General features: G+C 35.7%; 5 protein-coding genes and 1 long non-coding RNA gene across 9 annotated transcripts; 3 read left to right on the plus strand and 3 right to left on the minus strand.

Annotated features, from left to right (window-relative positions):
• Nucleotides 1-354: 354 nt before the first annotated feature.
• LOC149654598 (uncharacterized) lies at nucleotides 355-1077 on the plus strand. The gene is made up of 3 exons (XM_089846167.1): nucleotides 355-462; nucleotides 715-785; nucleotides 853-1077. Exons 1-3 carry the CDS (start codon nucleotides 384-386, stop codon nucleotides 1036-1038), a joined length of 336 nt encoding a protein of 111 aa, XP_089702293.1. The 5' UTR covers nucleotides 355-383; the 3' UTR covers nucleotides 1039-1077.
• Nucleotides 1078-2268: 1191 nt separating this feature from the next.
• Nucleotides 2269-3905, plus strand: LOC149654599 (uncharacterized). 3 transcript variants are annotated; one of them, XM_089846163.1, is made up of 6 exons: nucleotides 2269-2618; nucleotides 2868-2938; nucleotides 3007-3120; nucleotides 3192-3239; nucleotides 3467-3502; nucleotides 3728-3905. In XM_089846163.1, exons 1-6 carry the CDS (start codon nucleotides 2540-2542, stop codon nucleotides 3833-3835), a joined length of 456 nt encoding a protein of 151 aa, XP_089702289.1. In that variant the 5' UTR covers nucleotides 2269-2539; the 3' UTR covers nucleotides 3836-3905. The 3 variants fall into 3 exon arrangements, with proteins under 3 accessions (XP_089702289.1, XP_089702290.1, XP_089702291.1); XM_089846164.1 differs by having other exon boundaries at nucleotides 3470-3502; XM_089846165.1 differs by lacking the exon at nucleotides 2269-2618 and adding an exon at nucleotides 2686-2731.
• LOC149654600 (delta-sarcoglycan-like) lies at nucleotides 2494-6250 on the minus strand. Of its 2 annotated transcripts, none has more exons than XM_089846161.1 (8): nucleotides 6110-6250; nucleotides 5389-5825; nucleotides 5229-5330; nucleotides 5076-5163; nucleotides 4889-5008; nucleotides 4739-4811; nucleotides 4436-4556; nucleotides 2494-4354 (listed from the first exon to the last, which is right to left on the minus strand). In XM_089846161.1, the coding sequence occupies exons 2-8, from the start codon at nucleotides 5758-5760 to the stop codon at nucleotides 4103-4105; spliced, it is 1128 nt and encodes a 375-aa protein (XP_089702287.1). In that variant the 5' UTR covers nucleotides 5761-5825; nucleotides 6110-6250; the 3' UTR covers nucleotides 2494-4102. The 2 variants fall into 2 exon arrangements, with proteins under 2 accessions (XP_089702287.1, XP_089702288.1); XM_089846162.1 differs by having other exon boundaries at nucleotides 6093-6226.
• A 389-nt stretch (nucleotides 6251-6639) lies between these two features.
• Nucleotides 6640-9897, minus strand: LOC149654601 (uncharacterized). The gene is made up of 9 exons (XM_089846160.1): nucleotides 9739-9897; nucleotides 9394-9574; nucleotides 8552-9164; nucleotides 8365-8490; nucleotides 8162-8278; nucleotides 7882-8105; nucleotides 7707-7808; nucleotides 7233-7646; nucleotides 6640-6774 (listed from the first exon to the last, which is right to left on the minus strand). The coding sequence occupies exons 3-9, from the start codon at nucleotides 8726-8728 to the stop codon at nucleotides 6762-6764; spliced, it is 1173 nt and encodes a 390-aa protein (XP_089702286.1). The 5' UTR covers nucleotides 8729-9164; nucleotides 9394-9574; nucleotides 9739-9897; the 3' UTR covers nucleotides 6640-6761.
• A 1760-nt stretch (nucleotides 9898-11657) lies between these two features.
• On the minus strand, nucleotides 11658-15838 carry LOC149654602 (cytochrome P450 4V2-like). The gene is made up of 12 exons (XM_089846159.1): nucleotides 15630-15838; nucleotides 15134-15246; nucleotides 14965-15050; nucleotides 14595-14785; nucleotides 14451-14520; nucleotides 13984-14302; nucleotides 13741-13914; nucleotides 13615-13681; nucleotides 13267-13446; nucleotides 12446-13206; nucleotides 12003-12192; nucleotides 11658-11795 (listed from the first exon to the last, which is right to left on the minus strand). Exons 1-10 carry the CDS (start codon nucleotides 15820-15822, stop codon nucleotides 13046-13048), a joined length of 1554 nt encoding a protein of 517 aa, XP_089702285.1. The 5' UTR covers nucleotides 15823-15838; the 3' UTR covers nucleotides 11658-11795; nucleotides 12003-12192; nucleotides 12446-13045.
• Nucleotides 15839-16818: 980 nt separating this feature from the next.
• Nucleotides 16819-17807, plus strand: LOC149654603 (uncharacterized). The gene is made up of 3 exons (XR_016370669.1): nucleotides 16819-16928; nucleotides 17356-17542; nucleotides 17666-17807. It is a non-coding gene; the product is annotated as an uncharacterized LOC149654603 (long non-coding RNA).
• Nucleotides 17808-17959: the final 152 nt, after the last annotated feature.

A 17959-nucleotide genomic window follows, 5' to 3' on the forward strand; every position in this document is an offset into this window, starting at 1 on the left:
CTTAGGGTTAATTGTTGTTATTGAACAAGATTCAACAATATGTGCTCATACCTTAAATAAGGGAGACTCAATGGGGGTGATATCAAGGTTAGATTTCTCCAAAAATTTCATAATGTAATTTCAGCCTATTACTTTCTGTACGCAATTAAGAATCACAGCTTTAAATAGTTAAGGATAATCATCTTAACTACGTTTTCTTTGCGGAAACTATTAAGTTTAAATCTTATCGATGCTTTTAAAGCCTGCGGGAAATCCTAATTAAGATAACGGAAACTGGATTAAAATAAGTATCAAAAACTAGCTCCAAACTAATATAATTTCATTAACTTTAAGAACTTAACGCAATAAAGGTTGCTTAACTACTGTTATAATTAGCTTTAAAAATGAACAAGTTAATTGCATTAGCAACTTTGGTCGTCCTAATTAACTTGGTTCAATACGGTTCAAGTGAACGATTTTGCGGTAAATATCGATTTTAAAGATGTTATTATATAATTAAATACTATTTTTAAATTAAGCATAATTATAAAACAACCCATCATGCACTGCAGCGTTAATTACATTTATAGAATATTTCGACGCAACAACTTAATAATGGGTTTCGAACTCCATTAGTTTTGAATTTGACGCGTTCAATAATCAAAGCTAATTGATTGTTAGTTAAACTAATCAGCTAATTAAACGGTAGTTAAAATATTGTCGTTAATTTTGTAGCGATTACACGAGGTCATCCTGAAAAATCTATAATATATGGCGAATGTTCCAACTCCAACTTTCACGCGGTGGTAAGTACTTACCCGATTTTGTCTCACCTTGCGTCATCATGACGCTGATTTTCCTCACGTTCAACAGGTGATTGACATACACAATCTTTGTTACGAGAAAACCTTCGGGTCAAGTGGATCCATTGCCAAGTTCGTGGACCAGATATGCGCCGAAAATTATGACAAAGAAAAAATACATGCAGTAAGTAAGACAATACAATATCGAAATTGGAAAATGTCATTAACTTCATTTACTTCGATTCTAGATGATTGAATGTTTAGATTATGAAGGGGGAAAAGTTCCACCTATAGATGTAAGTGATCACTCTATGCAATGAACCAATGAAAATCATTTTTAATCATTTGAGGCATTACTTTCGTGAGATTCAATTTTGTAATGTCATTAATTATGTCCTACAAAAACAACCAGGGGAATGTGTGATAGCCGGCCCGAATTGTCGTCTGTCGAACGATAACGAATACCTGAAGCTGCGTACGTCAGGGCTCAATTATTAATTAAAAACTGCCCCCATAAGCTATCGTGGAAGTGTAGGGTCCTAGTTGTTTTAGAAATACAAAGGCTTCATCAGTCAGAACTCATTTTGCTTTAAATGACATTAATATAGTCATAGTAATTACCCATTTTCTTTCTCACTAATTAGAGGGAAGAACTACGAAACGCCTATAAGGGCACAGAGGTAGATTATTCATAGAAAACTAAATTATATTTAAGTAAAAGTAATTAACGAGCATACCTTAATATTTCTATTTCACACGTGAACATTTCATCAGTCATGCTTCATCGATAAACTTGGTTTGACCAAAGAAGAATACGAAACCATCGTACAAAATTTCTATAGGGTTAATTATGCATCCGAAGAAGATGAAGTACAAGAATAAAACAAATATTAATGAAACTTCATTAAAATTAATTGTATTACTTTAATTACGTTACATTAAAACGTTCAAGTCGATTATGACATGCCCTTGTCTTAATTATTTGGGTTAATTGTTGTTATTGATTAACAAGATTCAACAATATTCTTCGCATCATAAGTTTATAAGATATGTTGGCCATAAGTTTGTCGCTGTTTATAAACTTGTCACGAAGTGACATAAATGAAACGTCATAGATTCGAAATAATGCGACGCCTGGTGACTGGGGCGCTGTCAAAGGCTTTGTAATGCAAACTAAATAGGACCTTAGATGGAAGTCCTACAAAATTAACCACCGAGTGTAGGACTTCAATTCTCGCTTGTCGTTCTGCTAGAACTAGTTATCTCGATTGTAAGCCTCTCAGTAGCATTACGAAGTAGAGGTGGTGTCATACTTATGGAACGTATCTTATAAACTTATGCTCATACCTTAATTAAGGGAGACTATGGGGTAATTCGGAGATCGTATCAGATGTTGGTGTACAAGTGCGATTTCATAGTATATGCTCTTATCAATATCCGTCAACACCTCCCTAACATATCATTATGTCTGTTCGGTGTATTGATAACTAGCCTATTATTTCCTATACGTAATTAAAAATCTCTGTTGTAATTAGTTTAAGATAATCCTCTTAATTAATTCCTTTTAGCGGAAACTATTAAATTTAAATCTTATCGATGCTTTTGAAGCAGGCAGGAAATCCTAATTAACATAAGGAAACTTGATTAAAATAGGTATTTAAACTAGATCTACACTAATTTAATTTCATTTACTTTAAGAAGTTAACTGAATAACGGTGACTTAAAAAGTGGTAGTATTGTTATAATTAGCTTTAAAAATGAACAAGTTAATTGCATTAACAACTTTGGTCGTTCTAATTAACTCCGTTCAATATGGTTCCAGCGAGCGACTTTGCGGTAAATATGGATTTTAATAATAATCAATTATAAATAAGTTATTAGATAATTAAATCCTATTTTTAAAATGAACATAATTATAAAATAACCCATGATGCACTGCGGCATTAATTGTATTTATAAAATATTTCGACACAACAACTTAATAATGATCTTCTAACATGTTTAGTTTTGATAAGTTCGATAATCAATGCTAATTGATTGTTAATTAAACTAAGCAGCTAATTAAACGGTGCGTTCATTTTGTAGCGATTACTAAAGGTCATCCTGAAAAATCTATAATGTTTGGGGACTGTTTCACCTCCAACTTTCCCGCGTTGGTAAGTACTTACCTGATTTTGTCTCACCTAGCGCGTCATTATAACGATGATTTTCTGGCGTTCAACAGGTGATTGACACATTCACCAGTTGTTACGAGAAAGCCTTCGGGGGACCTGGTAACATCGCCATGTTCGTGGACAAGTTATGCGAAGACTTCATTGACCTAGAAGGAATGCAAGCTGTAAGTACGACAATTCAATCAATATCGAAATTTGAATATATCATTCGATTAATAATCTACTTCGATTTAAGATGGATGAATGCTTAGAGGTAGAAGATGGAAAAACTCCAGATTTCACTGTAAGTGATCACCCTACACTTTGAACCAATGAAAATCATTTCTAACCATTTGTGCCTGAATCTCAATGATGAGATATGGCCCCTTAAACTATTGCCGAAGTGTAGTTTTTATTTTATTTATTTTTTTTTTTTTGAAATACAAAGGCTTCCTCAATCAGAACTCATTTTGCTTTTAATGACATTTAAATATAGTACTTACCCCTTTTTCTCTCTCTCTCTCTAATTAGAAGGAAGAACAACGAAACGCCCGTTATGGCACCGAGGTAATTTATTCTTAAAAGGCTTAATTGCATTTAAGAAAAAGCATAAGTTTATAAGATATGCCTCATAAGTTTGTTACTTAGTCGATTCTCGAACTAGCTCGAGCTGCAAGTATTACGATGTATAGAAAGTGTCTAACTTTTGGAACATACCTTATAAACTTATGCTAAAAGTAATTAAGGAGTAAACGTTAATATTATCTATTTCATACGTTAATCTTTCATAAGTCTTGCTTCATCGAGAAACTTGGTGTGACCAAAGAGGAATACGATACCATCTTAGCAAATTACCGTAGGGAAGATGTTGAATCCGAAGAAAATGAAGTAGAAGAATAAAACTTCATTAAAATTAAAATTAATGCATTACTTTAATTACGTTACATTAAAACTTTCAAGTTGATTATGATATGCCTGCCTTAATTATTTGGGTTAATTAATTGTTATTGTACAAGATTGGGAAAATTACTATTATTTAGTTAAGTATAAACATGAATTTATTTATTAATAATAATATTATGTTAATAAATAAATTCATGGTATAAATAAACGCGACCTAACGATTTTCATTACAACAAAAAATCCCTAGACAGTGAAGTAATTAAGTTAGTACGATTTTAGAATAGGAAACTCAACTGGTTTTTCACGTTGGGTTGTACCACCACTACTACTACCCGATGCGCTGTCACTTTGCGAGCAAATAGCCATTTCAATTTGACAGGTGTCTTCGGCAGGTGCCAAGAAAAGGCGTCCATTCTCGCATGAGCAAACCTGGAAGCTTTTAGCAGCACCGGCCCGTCCATAAACCTTGGAAATTGGCAAATTTCTCATACGTAATTTACTGTTATCCAAAATGATCTACAGAATAGAGAGAGAAAGAGAGATAGTCTTAAGAGTTGGTTAATTGGAATTTGATTTAATTGGATGTAAAGTAATTACCCGTTTTTTTCCTTGAATATCGACATCATTTAAGGCCCTGATTTCGATCTTCCCAGCTCTGGATTCCACCAAAACTTCATTGTCGCCTTCGATTTTGACTGATTTTCGCGGTGATTCAATTCTAAAATTAGAAATCAAAATTAATCTTGAATTTCGAAATTAATAAACAATCTATCAATAAATAATATTCCAAGTTGCATTATGTATTCAATTAAATTAAAAATTAAAAATTTAAATATTAAGAATTAGTTAAGCTAAGATGGAGATATCTCAAAGGGAAGGTGAACTGAAAATGATACTTACCTCAAATCTTTTGAAAGCTCTCCACGAATTAAACTCGTTTCCAAAGAGCCATCCAAACGTAAGCCACCGGAATCTTTGCGCAAATACAAACATTTCCAGCGATGTAAACAAAGTGTTAATTATATTAAATATCAGGCTATAGTAACTCACTTGCAATATTGACGTCATCAGCTGCAACAAGAACCTCGCTAGGGTCAACGCGAAACAGTACTTGACCTTCGGAATTACTGACGATAAACCGTTTCCCGACTGTCTCGAAGCCATCCTTTCCTAAGATAACAAAATAATTAAAGGTAGCCAATACTCTACCGTTGAAAGGTTGTTACTAATTATTTACCTAAGTTGACGTAACTGCTTCTACCAGGTTGAGGGTTGTAAGATACCACGGTGACATTACCACCTGACTCCAACCTCAAATTTTGATTCTAGAAATAATATCCATAGGAGTTTATAAAAGATTGATGTTCAAATTTAAATATTGAAGAAATACCTTTGGTGCAGTGACGTATCGAGCTTTGATTTTGTCAAGGGATTCAACAGGGCTTTTGATTTTGACACCACTTGAAGAGAGGGACATTGAACCAATACCAACCTGGGTACGGTCAAAGATTAGCGAAGTCTCCCGTCTGTTTTCATTATGTACCACTCACCGATGTCAAATCAAGGACTTTGATGATCCAAATATTAAGAGACAAATTCATTACGACGGTTATCCAAGACATGGCAATCATGACGTATAGGAACTGTTTCTTGACACCGTAAATATCGTCATTTTCGCATTTGTCCGCCGGGGTAACCATCTTGGCGACCGTGGCCAAACCCTCTGTAGTTGCCCTCATAGCGGAACGTGACAAAGTCACTTCCGATCCCTGAGGAGCCTGGTGACGATCAGGGTCACTTAACTCGTTTAGAGGTGGGCGGCCATTACTTTGAAGAGTGTCAACTGTGCTGCGAAATCTGATTTGTCTGACTTGATTGGCCGTAGGACAAATGGCCGATGGAACAGAAGAAATGACGGTCATTGGTGACGGTGACAAATGGGTCTGTGCTTCGCTTATTGGTTATTCATTCTTCAAGCGTGCATAAACTATAAAAGAAACTTAAATTAGTGTCCATTGCACAGTTGGGTCGCCGCATATTTTTCATTTGACTTTTCCAGCTTTTCCCTGGTCGTCTAAAGTCACGTTTTCCCTGATAAATTTTCCCTTACGTTTAAAATTTCCTTGTACCATAAACTTATCAATATATTAATACTACTACAATTAGAAAATTACCAAACCAAAATTGAAAAACCCTCTGACATCATACACCCATTTTCCTGGACTTCCAGGTACTTGTATTACGATAAACTTACAGCATAATTAAATTTACCCGTCTTCATAGGGATTGAATATTTTGGTGTCCTTCGTCAGCTATGAAATTCACATATCCTAGTAGAACAGTACTCTTTCGCAATGGTATTCTTCGAAATAATGCAGTTAAGCTTTCTTCGCAAAAAATACAGCAGTCTGTTTTCAGTTAGTTACTTGCCGGTCGACCTCGCTCAGTGTCCGCACTGATGTACGAGCATTTGCTTTCCTCCTGAAGGATGGTAGCTGAAAATAATCCAGAAGGCGAATCGCGCACCAACCGTTTCATTGATCCAGCTCCCGACTATCACCGACAGTCCGACACCCTTGCACGTTATTGCTTCAAACAAGTTGAATAATCACACTGATGCTAGAGTTTCCACGGTAGCTTTGGTTTGGATGAAAACGAAAATCGATTCGATGGTGCCTAAGAAATTTTCCTGTTAGGAGAGGATCAAAGGTTTTGGGCAATTTTTTTAAGGTTATATCTTGACCTTTGTAATTCAAAATGGGTCCAGAAAGATTTCTTCGACGCCGAACAAAAGAGAGTGGACGAATATCTCTGTGCGAAGCTTAGTTACATTAATTATTATAGAGTTTTGAGGAAATGAAAAGGCCATATATTGATCAGTTTCCTAATGGTGCTTTATATTCTAAAGATGACTTTAAAAGTTTTATCTTGCAGATCTACTTTAAACGAAAAAGTTCTATCAATTTCAGGGGGATGAGCTCATAAAAATGCTAATTCGCTATAGGCCTAAGTTCGACTTGGCAAAAATTAGCCAATATTTCAAAACCCATTTATCAAATTTAGTAGAACTTCCGCCCACACTTTAACAACATTATGAGGCGTAAAATTCTAAAGAAAAAATAATGATAACTAGAAAATTAACTTAAGTGCAAAATAATTACTACAATTTGAATATAATGACCATATTAATTTTATTTCCTTAATATTAATAGCTAAAATTAGACAAACCTATACTTCAAAAGTTACCAAAGAATTTTCTCATCTATATTTAAAATACTTCATAAATAAAAATATCTAATCATATTTTTCGGTCAAACATTCTGATTACGTAAGTTTCAACGTTATAAAATTGAGCATAAAATATTAACATTAATTATCGTTAAAAGTCCATTACCTCGAAGTAGGTTTATCACCTTGCGTACAACCTCCCAAACAAGCGTACAAAAAACCTGGAGCGGTGGCTTCCGCTTCGGCTCCCACAGGCTCTAACGGAACTCTAGGTTCTTCATGAACCGGACCTTCTTCTTCATTAGCTAAGCGTGCTATTTTCTCGGAACCCATGAAAGGTGAAGCACCAATCAATTCTGGAATAGCCGGTGTCATGGTGATGAATCTGTGTTCCAGAACCTTGCTCATTTTGATTCGTTTATTGTGATCTTTTCTCCAGAGTTCTTTGCAAAGAAGATGAGCATACTGAGCGTCTCCGATGGATCGAACCGAGTTAATTAGTTCGGTAATTATTACAGAATAACTGCTGTCGTTTAGGTTGCCAGAACATCTTGGTACATCTCCGGTAGACAATTCGTACCTGGGAAACATTTTACAAAGTTATAAAGACTTTAAAAGAAAAAATTCTCTTCATACTTACAAAACATTCCCTAAACACCAAGTATCAAAAGAGAAGTACGCTTTTTTCCCGCCTGTTACGACTTCAAATGGCGGGAAATCGAAATTCTTTCGCAATGGTTCACTAAGATGATTGGGAGGTCGCATTACATATGAAAGTACCAACCTTTATGAAGTGGTACAACGCAAGTACTTACTCAATCCAACCGCAAAGTATATTCAAGCTCCGGGCAAACTCGAAGTCAGATATCTTGACGCGACCTAAGTAATCGACCAGAAGGTTACTGGTCTTTATGTTACGATGAACGATGTACTTGTCCTCGTGCAAGTACCGTAATCCTCTCGCAACGTCCTGAATGAAGTATCGTTTCTCCATTTCCATTAGCTTGCCTTTACGTCGACGTAATAACATCTTCAAATTCTGCAACGGCAATTAGGTTAAAGATACTTGACTGCGACTAAGCCATTTAGGCCTACCCCGTGGTAATATGGTTGTTGGGAGTAGAAGACAAATTCCTTGTTTTTCCAAATGCCTTTGCACCTGGATATGTTGATGTGATTTAAACCTTTGTGTAACTTGGCTCCAAGATAGGTCTACAACCAAAAGAAACGTACGTGGAGTTCAAAAGGTTAACTTTTAAGCAACTTTACTAGAACAAAGATGATGATAAGACACTGACTGATTTGTAAAGACCAACTTCGGTGATCCGTTTGGCTTGATTGAGTTCCCGGCGAAAGACTTTGACGGCGTGTCTTGACTTTAAACAAGAATTAGAACTGTATTCGAAGCATTCAGCATGAACACCCTAGATACGCAAATAAACTGAGAGTTAGGTCAACATGTAGTTAAGATGGGCTATTACACACCTTTCCAAAATAACCGGTTTTTATCATGGTGGCAGAGCCGAATTTGATCTCATCTGGGACAGTATCGTTCTGGGGCAACTGGTCCAATCCGTAATTGCGTAGACCCCCACCATCTTTTTGAGGACTCGTTGACGGACTTCTGCTTGACGCGCCGGAAGTACCAGGAACTGACAGCATGGTGAAGTAACTAATGGTAAACTCAACTACGAGTTAACCAAATCAATAAATATAAATTAAAGAAATTTAAACTTAAATAATTTAGGGACGTTGTAGCCCTCGATAATGCCGAATTCAAAATGATAACTATACGCAGTTGACCCGATTTTTAAAATAGATGAAATTTTAATAATTTTTTAATTTTCCGTTTATCGATGTTCTTGAATTTTTTAGGCCTATTTATTTTTTAGTTAAAGTTAACTATTACTAGACTTCGCCAAAGATTCATATCTTTTGAAATAAGTAAACCAAATATTTTAAGTAATGTTGACACAAGTTTTATTATTTTTTTATAGTCAAATTACACAAAAGCAAAAGGAAAAATGATACGTATCATAAAAAACTTTTTTCCATTTTCATGCCAAGGTCAGTTGTTTTAGGAATTGTTAACTGCAACCTAAAAAGTTATTAAAAATTATTTAAAAAGTCTACGTCACAGCTTTCAAACTAAAAGGACAATAAAACCCTATAATGCGTAAGTATGGGTCTACCGTGAGGCTTATAGTATCTGTACTATAGACACTGCGGCATCTTCGATAAACTTTTCTCATCGAAACCGGGACAGAATTGAAGTGTGGGTTAAGATATGGAGAGCATAATAGGTTATTGGTTGTAAATGAACTTACGTTGAAGAAAACAGCTTCATTTAAGAATAGTGCGAATGTATGGGTAGTTCAGTGGGTGGTGATAGGCATAGGGATATCCTGAGTAAGTGAGAGGCCAACTTCTGGTTGGGTAGATAATACGTGTTGCCACAAACGCTTCAGTAGCGGCGACCATCAAGGCGGCAATGACAAGGAAAAAGATCTGTTCGTTTTCAAATACAAAATGGACTACTTTTAACAAGGGACAAGTACAGGAGTTCAATGCTGTCAAAGCGTCTCCGACAGACTCTCAGACAACGCCTTGTCTCTTTCTTATTATAATAGAAAGACATATCCTAGATCATATAAAGCTTAAAATATACTTACCAAGGTTTTCATTTTGGCTGTTGTTTAGTTGTACTGGCGAGTTAGTACTGAATGATAATTTTACCGGAATTTCTTGGCCTTTTATACCGTTTTCCTAGGAACTGCTAAATCATTCAGATCATTCTAAACTATGATAGAACTGATATGATATGATCAAGAGAGCCTGACTATTACTACTATTATTTTGCAATACGATTGGGTATTTCCTAAATTTCATAAATTTAAAAAATAAATGATATTCTATCTATTGATTTTGAAACGGTAAAAGGGTGTTTCTTATGAATAGGTTTCAAGTTAATTTATCTAAAGAACTATGATAAGTATAGAATAGCACGTGGGACTTAATATTCCTCATGACCAATTTCATCAGGCATTATCAGTAAGTTCTAACTGAATTCGCTTAACGCTACAAGAACTTCCCCTTTGAGGAAAATATCTTTAACTTATCAAGGATTTTCAATGACATTGAGAATATGACCGTACTTACAAACAATCCATAAACAACAACACTTAAAGCGGTTAAATGAACCCAACCCCTATGGAGTGTGTGTTTAGGAATATTTTGCTCAATTACTCGGTCCCTATTTACTCGATCCCAAAGTTCATAGTATGGTTGGGTGGGGGGCAAACTGGACAATAACATACTCAAAGCACATCCCCGGATCTCTAGTAAAACCAGAGTTATGAGCCTCCAAAGTTGGGTGTAATGATATTCCTATGGAGGGGGTATGTTTGTGAATATTTTCCTCAATTACTTGGCCCCTGTTTACTCGATCCCCGAGTTTTTAGTATGGTTGGATGGGGGGCAAATGGAACTATAACATACTCAAAGGACATCCCCGGATCTCTAGTAGAACCAGAGTTATGAGCCTCGAAAGTTGGGTGTAATGCTATTCCTATGGAGTGTATGGTTATGAACATTTTGCTTAATTACTTAGCATCTGTTTACTCGATCCCCAAGTTTTTAGTATGGTTGGATGGGGGCAAACAGGACAATAACATACTCAAAGGACATCCCCGGATCTCTAGTAGAACCAGAGTTATGAGCCTCCAAAGTTGGGTGTAAGGCTATTCCTATGGAGGGGGTAATTTTGTGAATATTTTCCTCAATTACTTGGCCCCTGTTTACTCTATCCCCGAGTTTTTAGTATGGTTGGATGGGGGGCAAATGGAACTATAACATACTCAAAGGACATCCCCGGATCTCTAGTAGAACCAGAGTTATGAGCCTCGAAAGTTGGGTGTAATGCTATTCCTATGGAGTGTATGGTTATGAACATTTTGCTTAATTACTTAGCATCTGTTTACTCGATCCCCAAGTTTTTAGTATGGTTGGATGGGGACCAAATAGGACTATAACATACTCAAAGGACATCCCCGGATCTCTAGTAGAACCAGAGTTATGAGCCTCCAAATTTGGGTGTAATGTTATTCCTAGTGAACATTTTCCTCAATTACTCGGCCCCTATTTACTCGATTCCCGAGTTTTTAGTATGGTTGCATGGAGAGAAAATAGAACTATAACATACTCAAAGAACATCCCCGTTTCTCTAGTAGAACCAGAGTTATGAGCCTCCAAAGTTGGGTGTAATGCATGTTTTGATTTCAAACCTATTTATGGTTGCATTCAGATAATAAAATAATTTTCCAGTGAGGCCCAAGACGTATATTTCCAAATTAGCCTCTAGTGCCTAGGGGCCGTAGCATGATCGCAATGCCACAGTTTAAAATAGTTACTCAGTTAGACAACTAGTACTGTACATTTCGCCGACTCTCTTTTTTAAATATTAGGCCAAAGTTTTAAACAAATGTGGGTTAAATGTTTTCAAGTGAGGTGGTTCATAAGTTTTTGTTTAATGTGGTTCATAAGTTCTTAATTAATGTTGTTCAAATGTTCTTAAGTAATGATGTAACAAAGATTTTATTAAATTTTTCAAAAGTTTTATTCAATTTTTCATACAAAGCAAAGAACAAGGAAGATACGTATCATTTAACCCTTTTACAATTTTCATGTCAGGTGCAGTAGTTTTTCAGTAAGTGGTTGAGTTAACTGCACCCTAAAAATGAATAGAAAATCATTGGTTACGAGTTTGCCTCTACAATCAACATCGCAGCTCATTGGTTAAAGAGTGAATGAAGCATTGCAGGTTCAATAAATAACCCTATAACGCGTAAGTATGGGTCTACAGTATCGGCATAATCCACGTGTGGTCGTACGGCATATCCTTTCAAGTATGATAGGCTTATGATTTTAATTAACTTACGAAGATCGAAACAGCTTCATTTGATAAAAACACCGCGGTTCATGAAGGTGTCGAATGGGTAGCCAGCATAGGGATATGATCCTGCCCATCCGAGTGGAATAGTGCGGGTTGCTGGGTAGAGTACGTTGGATCCAACGTATGGAAACGCGGTTGCGGCGACCATCAAGGTGGCAACGAAAAGGAGAAAGATCTGTTCGATTTCAAATAAAAAATTTACTAGTTTTACTCGTCTATAGTATTATTCATTCTGGCGTAGTGCAGTGGTCCAAGGTTTGAGCCATGGACGCTGTACAGCAGTGGTAAACAACTTATGAGTTACTGTTCGTGACTTGCAAGCTAAACTCTGACAGATGGTCAGACCAAAATGGGTCTTTCTACTTGATCTTAATTATTACAATGGAAAGACATATCCTAGTTCATATAAAATTTTTAAACATACATACCAAGGTTTTCATTTTGGTTGGTGTTTAGTTGTAACTTGAGAGTTAGTACTGAATAGATGTATTTGGTTGAATGATAATTTGACCGGAAATTCACGGCCTTTTATACTCAAATCCTAGGCCTACGATCTGCTTAATCATTCTAATCGATTATAGAATTGATATCGTCTAGACTATCGAGTACGTTTCCAAATTTCTTAAATTTCAAAACCAAAGCTCCTGTTTCCTATTGCCTTCCATACTTCAAGTGAAAGTTCTAGACTGAAATTTTATCTCTTCTATTCTAAAGAGCAATTTAGAATATTAATGAAGATACTGGAGATCTTTTTAATAAAAGCAGATCACGCTTCTGCTTTCTGTCTTCGATAATTTCAACGTTTGTTTCTTAACTTCAGACTAATTATTTTATCTTAAGATACAGCTCGGTATAGACAAAACATTCTAAAGAGTTTTTGAACAAAGAAGGACAGAGGGAGATAGTAAAATTATATCGAAACACTGAAGAGATTTAATAAATGCATTTGAAACAAATTTATAACAAGCGAATCCAAATGGACTTTATTCTATAAGTGTATAACATAAACAGTATAAGTCTTAACTCTACTACGATCTGCGATGCAATTTAACTTTCACAGGCCTATTTGGCCTAGAAATGATATCCGGCACCAGTTGAACTTTGTCTCTTGGTTCCAAAGATTCCCATTTAAAATTTCTCAAGAAATCGGATAGGATGACTTTTTCTTCCACAACCGCAAACCTTTGACCTTTTAAATTATTAACAGTGTAAGAATTATTGGTAATTACATCTCGGACGTCATCATTACCAATGCAGTTCCTAGGTCCGGCTGAAAATGGGGCAAAGGCGTAGGGATGTCTCCCTACACTATTTTCAGGAAGAAAGCGCTCGGGATTGAAGACTTCTGGTTCCGGGAAAGCATTTGGATCTTTATGAAGTGCCCCTAATAATATCACCGCTATGGTACCCTTTGTCAGCACCCAATCTTCTACAAGGTTTTCGTGACGATTACCATAAGTTCATGATCATGTATATAAGTCTCCAATTACGGTACAGCAATGGGTAGTGTTACATCCCCCTGTCCTATTCCTACCCATTGCAGACCCGTACCTTTGAAGACTTATAGACGAAGGGGGTCGTTAACTTATGTTTTTACTTATTTTAAGATCTTCACTTATCAGTCTTGATACAACAAATATAGATGGGTAAAGTCGTTGGGCTTCCTGAATTATCAAATTAATTAACGATGTGTTAATTTTAAATTAATTGCTTTCTAATTAACCTTGAGGACACAATCCAAGTACTTCATTTTGCGAACGTGATCGACGGTAATTGGCTTTGTTTTATCACCTTCAAGTACTTCGTTAACTTCTTGAAAAGCTTTTTCTTGAATGTCTTTGTGTAAACCCAATAAGTAGATGGAAAAGATCAAACCGATTGCTGTCGTGTCGTGGCCCTGTTGTTACGGGAGCATAAACATTCCTGAGGCTTCAGTATGGTCTAAATCGAGTAAAAACCAACTTACAGCTCCCACAAACGTGTTAGTTTCGTTAACAATCTCATCGTCGGTGTAGGAAGTCTGGTCGTTCATTTGGTGTGTCAGTAACAAGTCCAAGAAGGCCCTTCTCTTTTTCGTTCCTATTTCGTCGGTTTCGTCTTTAATGAGGTCATTATTGTTTGTCATTTTACTTAATTTGGCTTTTTTCTCCCGAATGATATCTTTCGTGAAATCCCGAATGACGTTTAGGTGATAATCGAACTTTCGACCGGTTGGGGTCCATTCAAAAAATGAATCCAAAAATGGGAATTTGTTAAACGCCCTGTCCATCCATATTCCCAATACACTGTATATACGATCGAAGCGTTGTTTTATATCAAAAGAATATAAGATATATATTTAAGAAAACAAGATGGTCAAGGCACAAGATTTTTGCCATTTGCCCCCCAACTTCTAAATTAAATTTCCATATAATTTAAAAGCAATATAATTACGTTTTAGTGGCAACCAACATAGGACAATCGGGATTGTTTTGAGCCATGACTCGAACTCCGAGTGAAGTTTCTAATTAAGTTATAAACAACTTAATAATATCAATAATCGTTTGATGAAAGTTATATTTAAACATTGTTTGTTACCTAATATAACGTCGAAAGTGCATAGTAGTAACGGTTGCGCGATATCGACGTATGGTTTGTCCATATCTTTCGATAATTTATTAATTAAATTACGCGAATGGAAATTAATAACCGGTAAGAAATCTTCCAAAATGGTAAAATGAAATGCGGGGGTCAATAATTTTCGATTACGTCTCCACCTTTCTCCTTTACTAAATAATCATAATTCCAGGGAGAAAGTGGTTGAGGATGTGCATTTATAATTACAATTACTTCCGCTTTACCTGACAGTATCAACAAAAATACCAGAGTTTAACAATTTCCCAATTATTTCCCTACTTTGGTTTTGTTTCAATGTCAAGTAAAGCTCAGTCGAATAAATTAAAATTACCTTAATACCAAACCTCCCCCTAAAAATTTCTCGGCTGGTTTATAGCTCCCTGATTTGGTAATTTGAGTTTTGCTATTTAACAGAGGCTAAATGATGCAAATTAGACTTATGTTAACCTTATCACAAAGACACCATTTCCAATAAGTGCGACAAATAAAACTCATCTCACTTCAACCGTTTCTCCAGAAAAAAGAACCACAAGATTTCTTGAACCAAAACGCATATGGTATAGTCCTTCTTTCCGGTGCAATTCGGCCCACCCAGAGTAAGTTTCGCATATACCTATCGCATTATCATAAGTGTAATTAAAATAATTAATTAGCATGCCAGCCGACTTAATTTAAAATGGTGGCTTGAAATCTAACAAAAATATCCTGAAAGTAAAATTAAGGGTCCCTTCGTCTCAGAACAATTCAATAATGAAGCGTTTATTAACTTATTGGGAGGGCTAATCGTAGACTTATGGCAGGAATGCATACAGATAATAGGAATATTTATCTCCTTCTATTTCCCTTGTTACTTTCTATGTGGGTTTTGTGGGCAGGGCTTGAGAACTAACTACACGTCACGAGTTATAACTCTAGTCAACGTCTTTCTAACTCTTGATTTCATCGGTTGTTATTCCAACTTACGTTTATTAAAAGAGAAATTGAACCATAACTTACACATTGAAAGCGGAATTTCTTTAGAGGGTGGTTTTAACATGAAAAAATGTAAACGGTTGCCGAATAGAAAAGCATTCCCAACTGAAGGCAAAGGATTCCTTAACAAAGCCAGCTCCTGTCGTTTCTTTTTCTTTAGAAACCGATTGAGCAACATTAAACCTAACACCACTAAAATCAAAATTTCCGACAACATGGTTCTTTCTCCTTAACGTGTTCGCAATGCAATGCTACGAAGTTTCCAGATTTGAGACGTTTTTAAAATAAGAAAAAAAGGGGGAAAAATATTTTTCACTAGCTGCATGGATTTGAAAAACAGAAATTATTTAAGAATTTTGGAATTAAGTTGTTTCAAGGTCCCAATTATACTAAGCTATCACCATCGGGGGACATCGACACTGGATTATTTATGAAGGAAAGGTGTAAAAAAAGCCCGGCTACCTGTCGAAGAACTATCTATATCTTAGTTTGAATCTTAATTTGATAGTGATACTTTTCCTCTAACGACAATTTCCCATTGTTTTAATATTATAATAATAAAGAAACAGAGAAATTAATGTCGTTTCCGCCAGAGATACATCTCAACAACAACTTATTAGAAAATGAAATTTGAATTTAAACAATTCTCATTGTGGAGGATAATTTCTTACCTAACTGACAATAAAATTACTATAAGATGATAGAATTGTGAATAGTAGTGTAACCAACTGACCAGTAGAAACATTGGGTAACTTTTTGATATGAGACGTATACGTCAGAACTTTGGGTTTATACCATAATGAAGGAAATAATTTGGGTTGTAATTGAACAGTAACTTCATCCATATTCAACGATCAATGTTACGACAAATAATTTTTGGTCTTTTTTCTTACTGGACACTTTTACAAGATGACAACAGATTCGTCCAATAGGGTGCACGGTCAGAACACGAAAGTGTACAGTAAAGGGTAGGTACTACAAGAAATGTTAATTGTTCGTACGTTCCTCAGTATATTATATACATATATGTTTGTGGTTAAAATAAGAAGAAAAAAATTTAAATAAAAAAAATGGAAATTCAGTCTGGAATTTTCTTTTTAAAGTATGGGAGGTTTTGAAATTTAAGAAATTTGGAAATATACTTGATCGGCTTGAGAGTATCAATTCTATCAGAGTATAGCATGATTAAGCAGATCGTAGGTAGGATTTGAGTATAAAAGCCCATGAAATTCCCAGTCAAATTATCATTCAACCAAATACATCATCTATTTAGTACTAACTCTCTCAAGTTATAACTAAACAACAAGGAAAATGAAAACCTTGGTAAGTATATTTTGAATAAAATTTTATATGAACTAGGACATGTCTTTCCATTATAATAATTACGATCAAGTAGAAAGACCCAGTTTGGTCTGACTGTCTGTCTGTTAGAGACGTTCTGACAGCGTTTAGCTTGCAAGTCATGAACAGTAACTTAAAGAGTTCGCCATATTGTTGTGGCCACGGTTCAAATCCGGGGCCACTGCACTGCCCAGTTAAATATTAAATGTAGGGTATATTTGCAATTAAACGTAAACTAAAGGAGTTGAAACTAATGCAGGATAGTGTGGGAGTTGGACTCTTTGGGAATGTGAGGTTAAATGTACCACAGATCCTCCACATGACGAACTAACTTACTATGAATGAACACTTTAGAAGCATATACTTGTCCCTGGCTAAAACCAGTCCCTTATTATTTGAAATCGAACAGATCTTTCTGCTTTTCGTTGCCGCCTTGATGGTGGCCGCAACCGAAGCGTTAGTTGGGTCACCAATACTCTACCCAGCGACCAACGTCTGGAGATACCCACTTGGACTTAACTATGGCAACTACCCCCTCAGCTATCCATACCTTAGCAGCAGCTCTGTATTTATCAAATGAGGCTGTTTCGAAACACGTAAGTTAATTTAAAACCATAAGCCTATATGGTAGACCCATACTTATGATTATTATTTTTAACTTAAAACCTTTGAATTAGTAGTTAGGCAAACACGTGACTGGTTTTTCTAATTATATTTAGGTTCCCAACACAAACAAAACAAAAACAACTGAATTCGGCGTTAAAATTGCAAAATGCTTAAATGATACGTATCTTTATGCTTTGCTTTGTATAACTTCTTTTTTCAAAAATTGAATAAAACATACGATAAAATTGCACAAAACGTTTGAACTTTTTATCCCCCCCCCCCCCGAATTATATGAAACTTTGGCGAAATATAGGGTAAGGATGTTAGGACCTACCTGTATATTACTTACCTAACTCCACCGTATAAAACTGCTCATTTGAATTCAGAATTGGTCACGCATGAACTTA

This window comes from Phalangium opilio, unplaced genomic scaffold (assembly GCF_054372755.1).
Source record: "Phalangium opilio isolate 3A_F unplaced genomic scaffold, DU_Popi_V2 ptg000079l_1, whole genome shotgun sequence".
NCBI lineage: Eukaryota > Metazoa > Arthropoda > Arachnida > Opiliones > Phalangiidae > Phalangium > Phalangium opilio.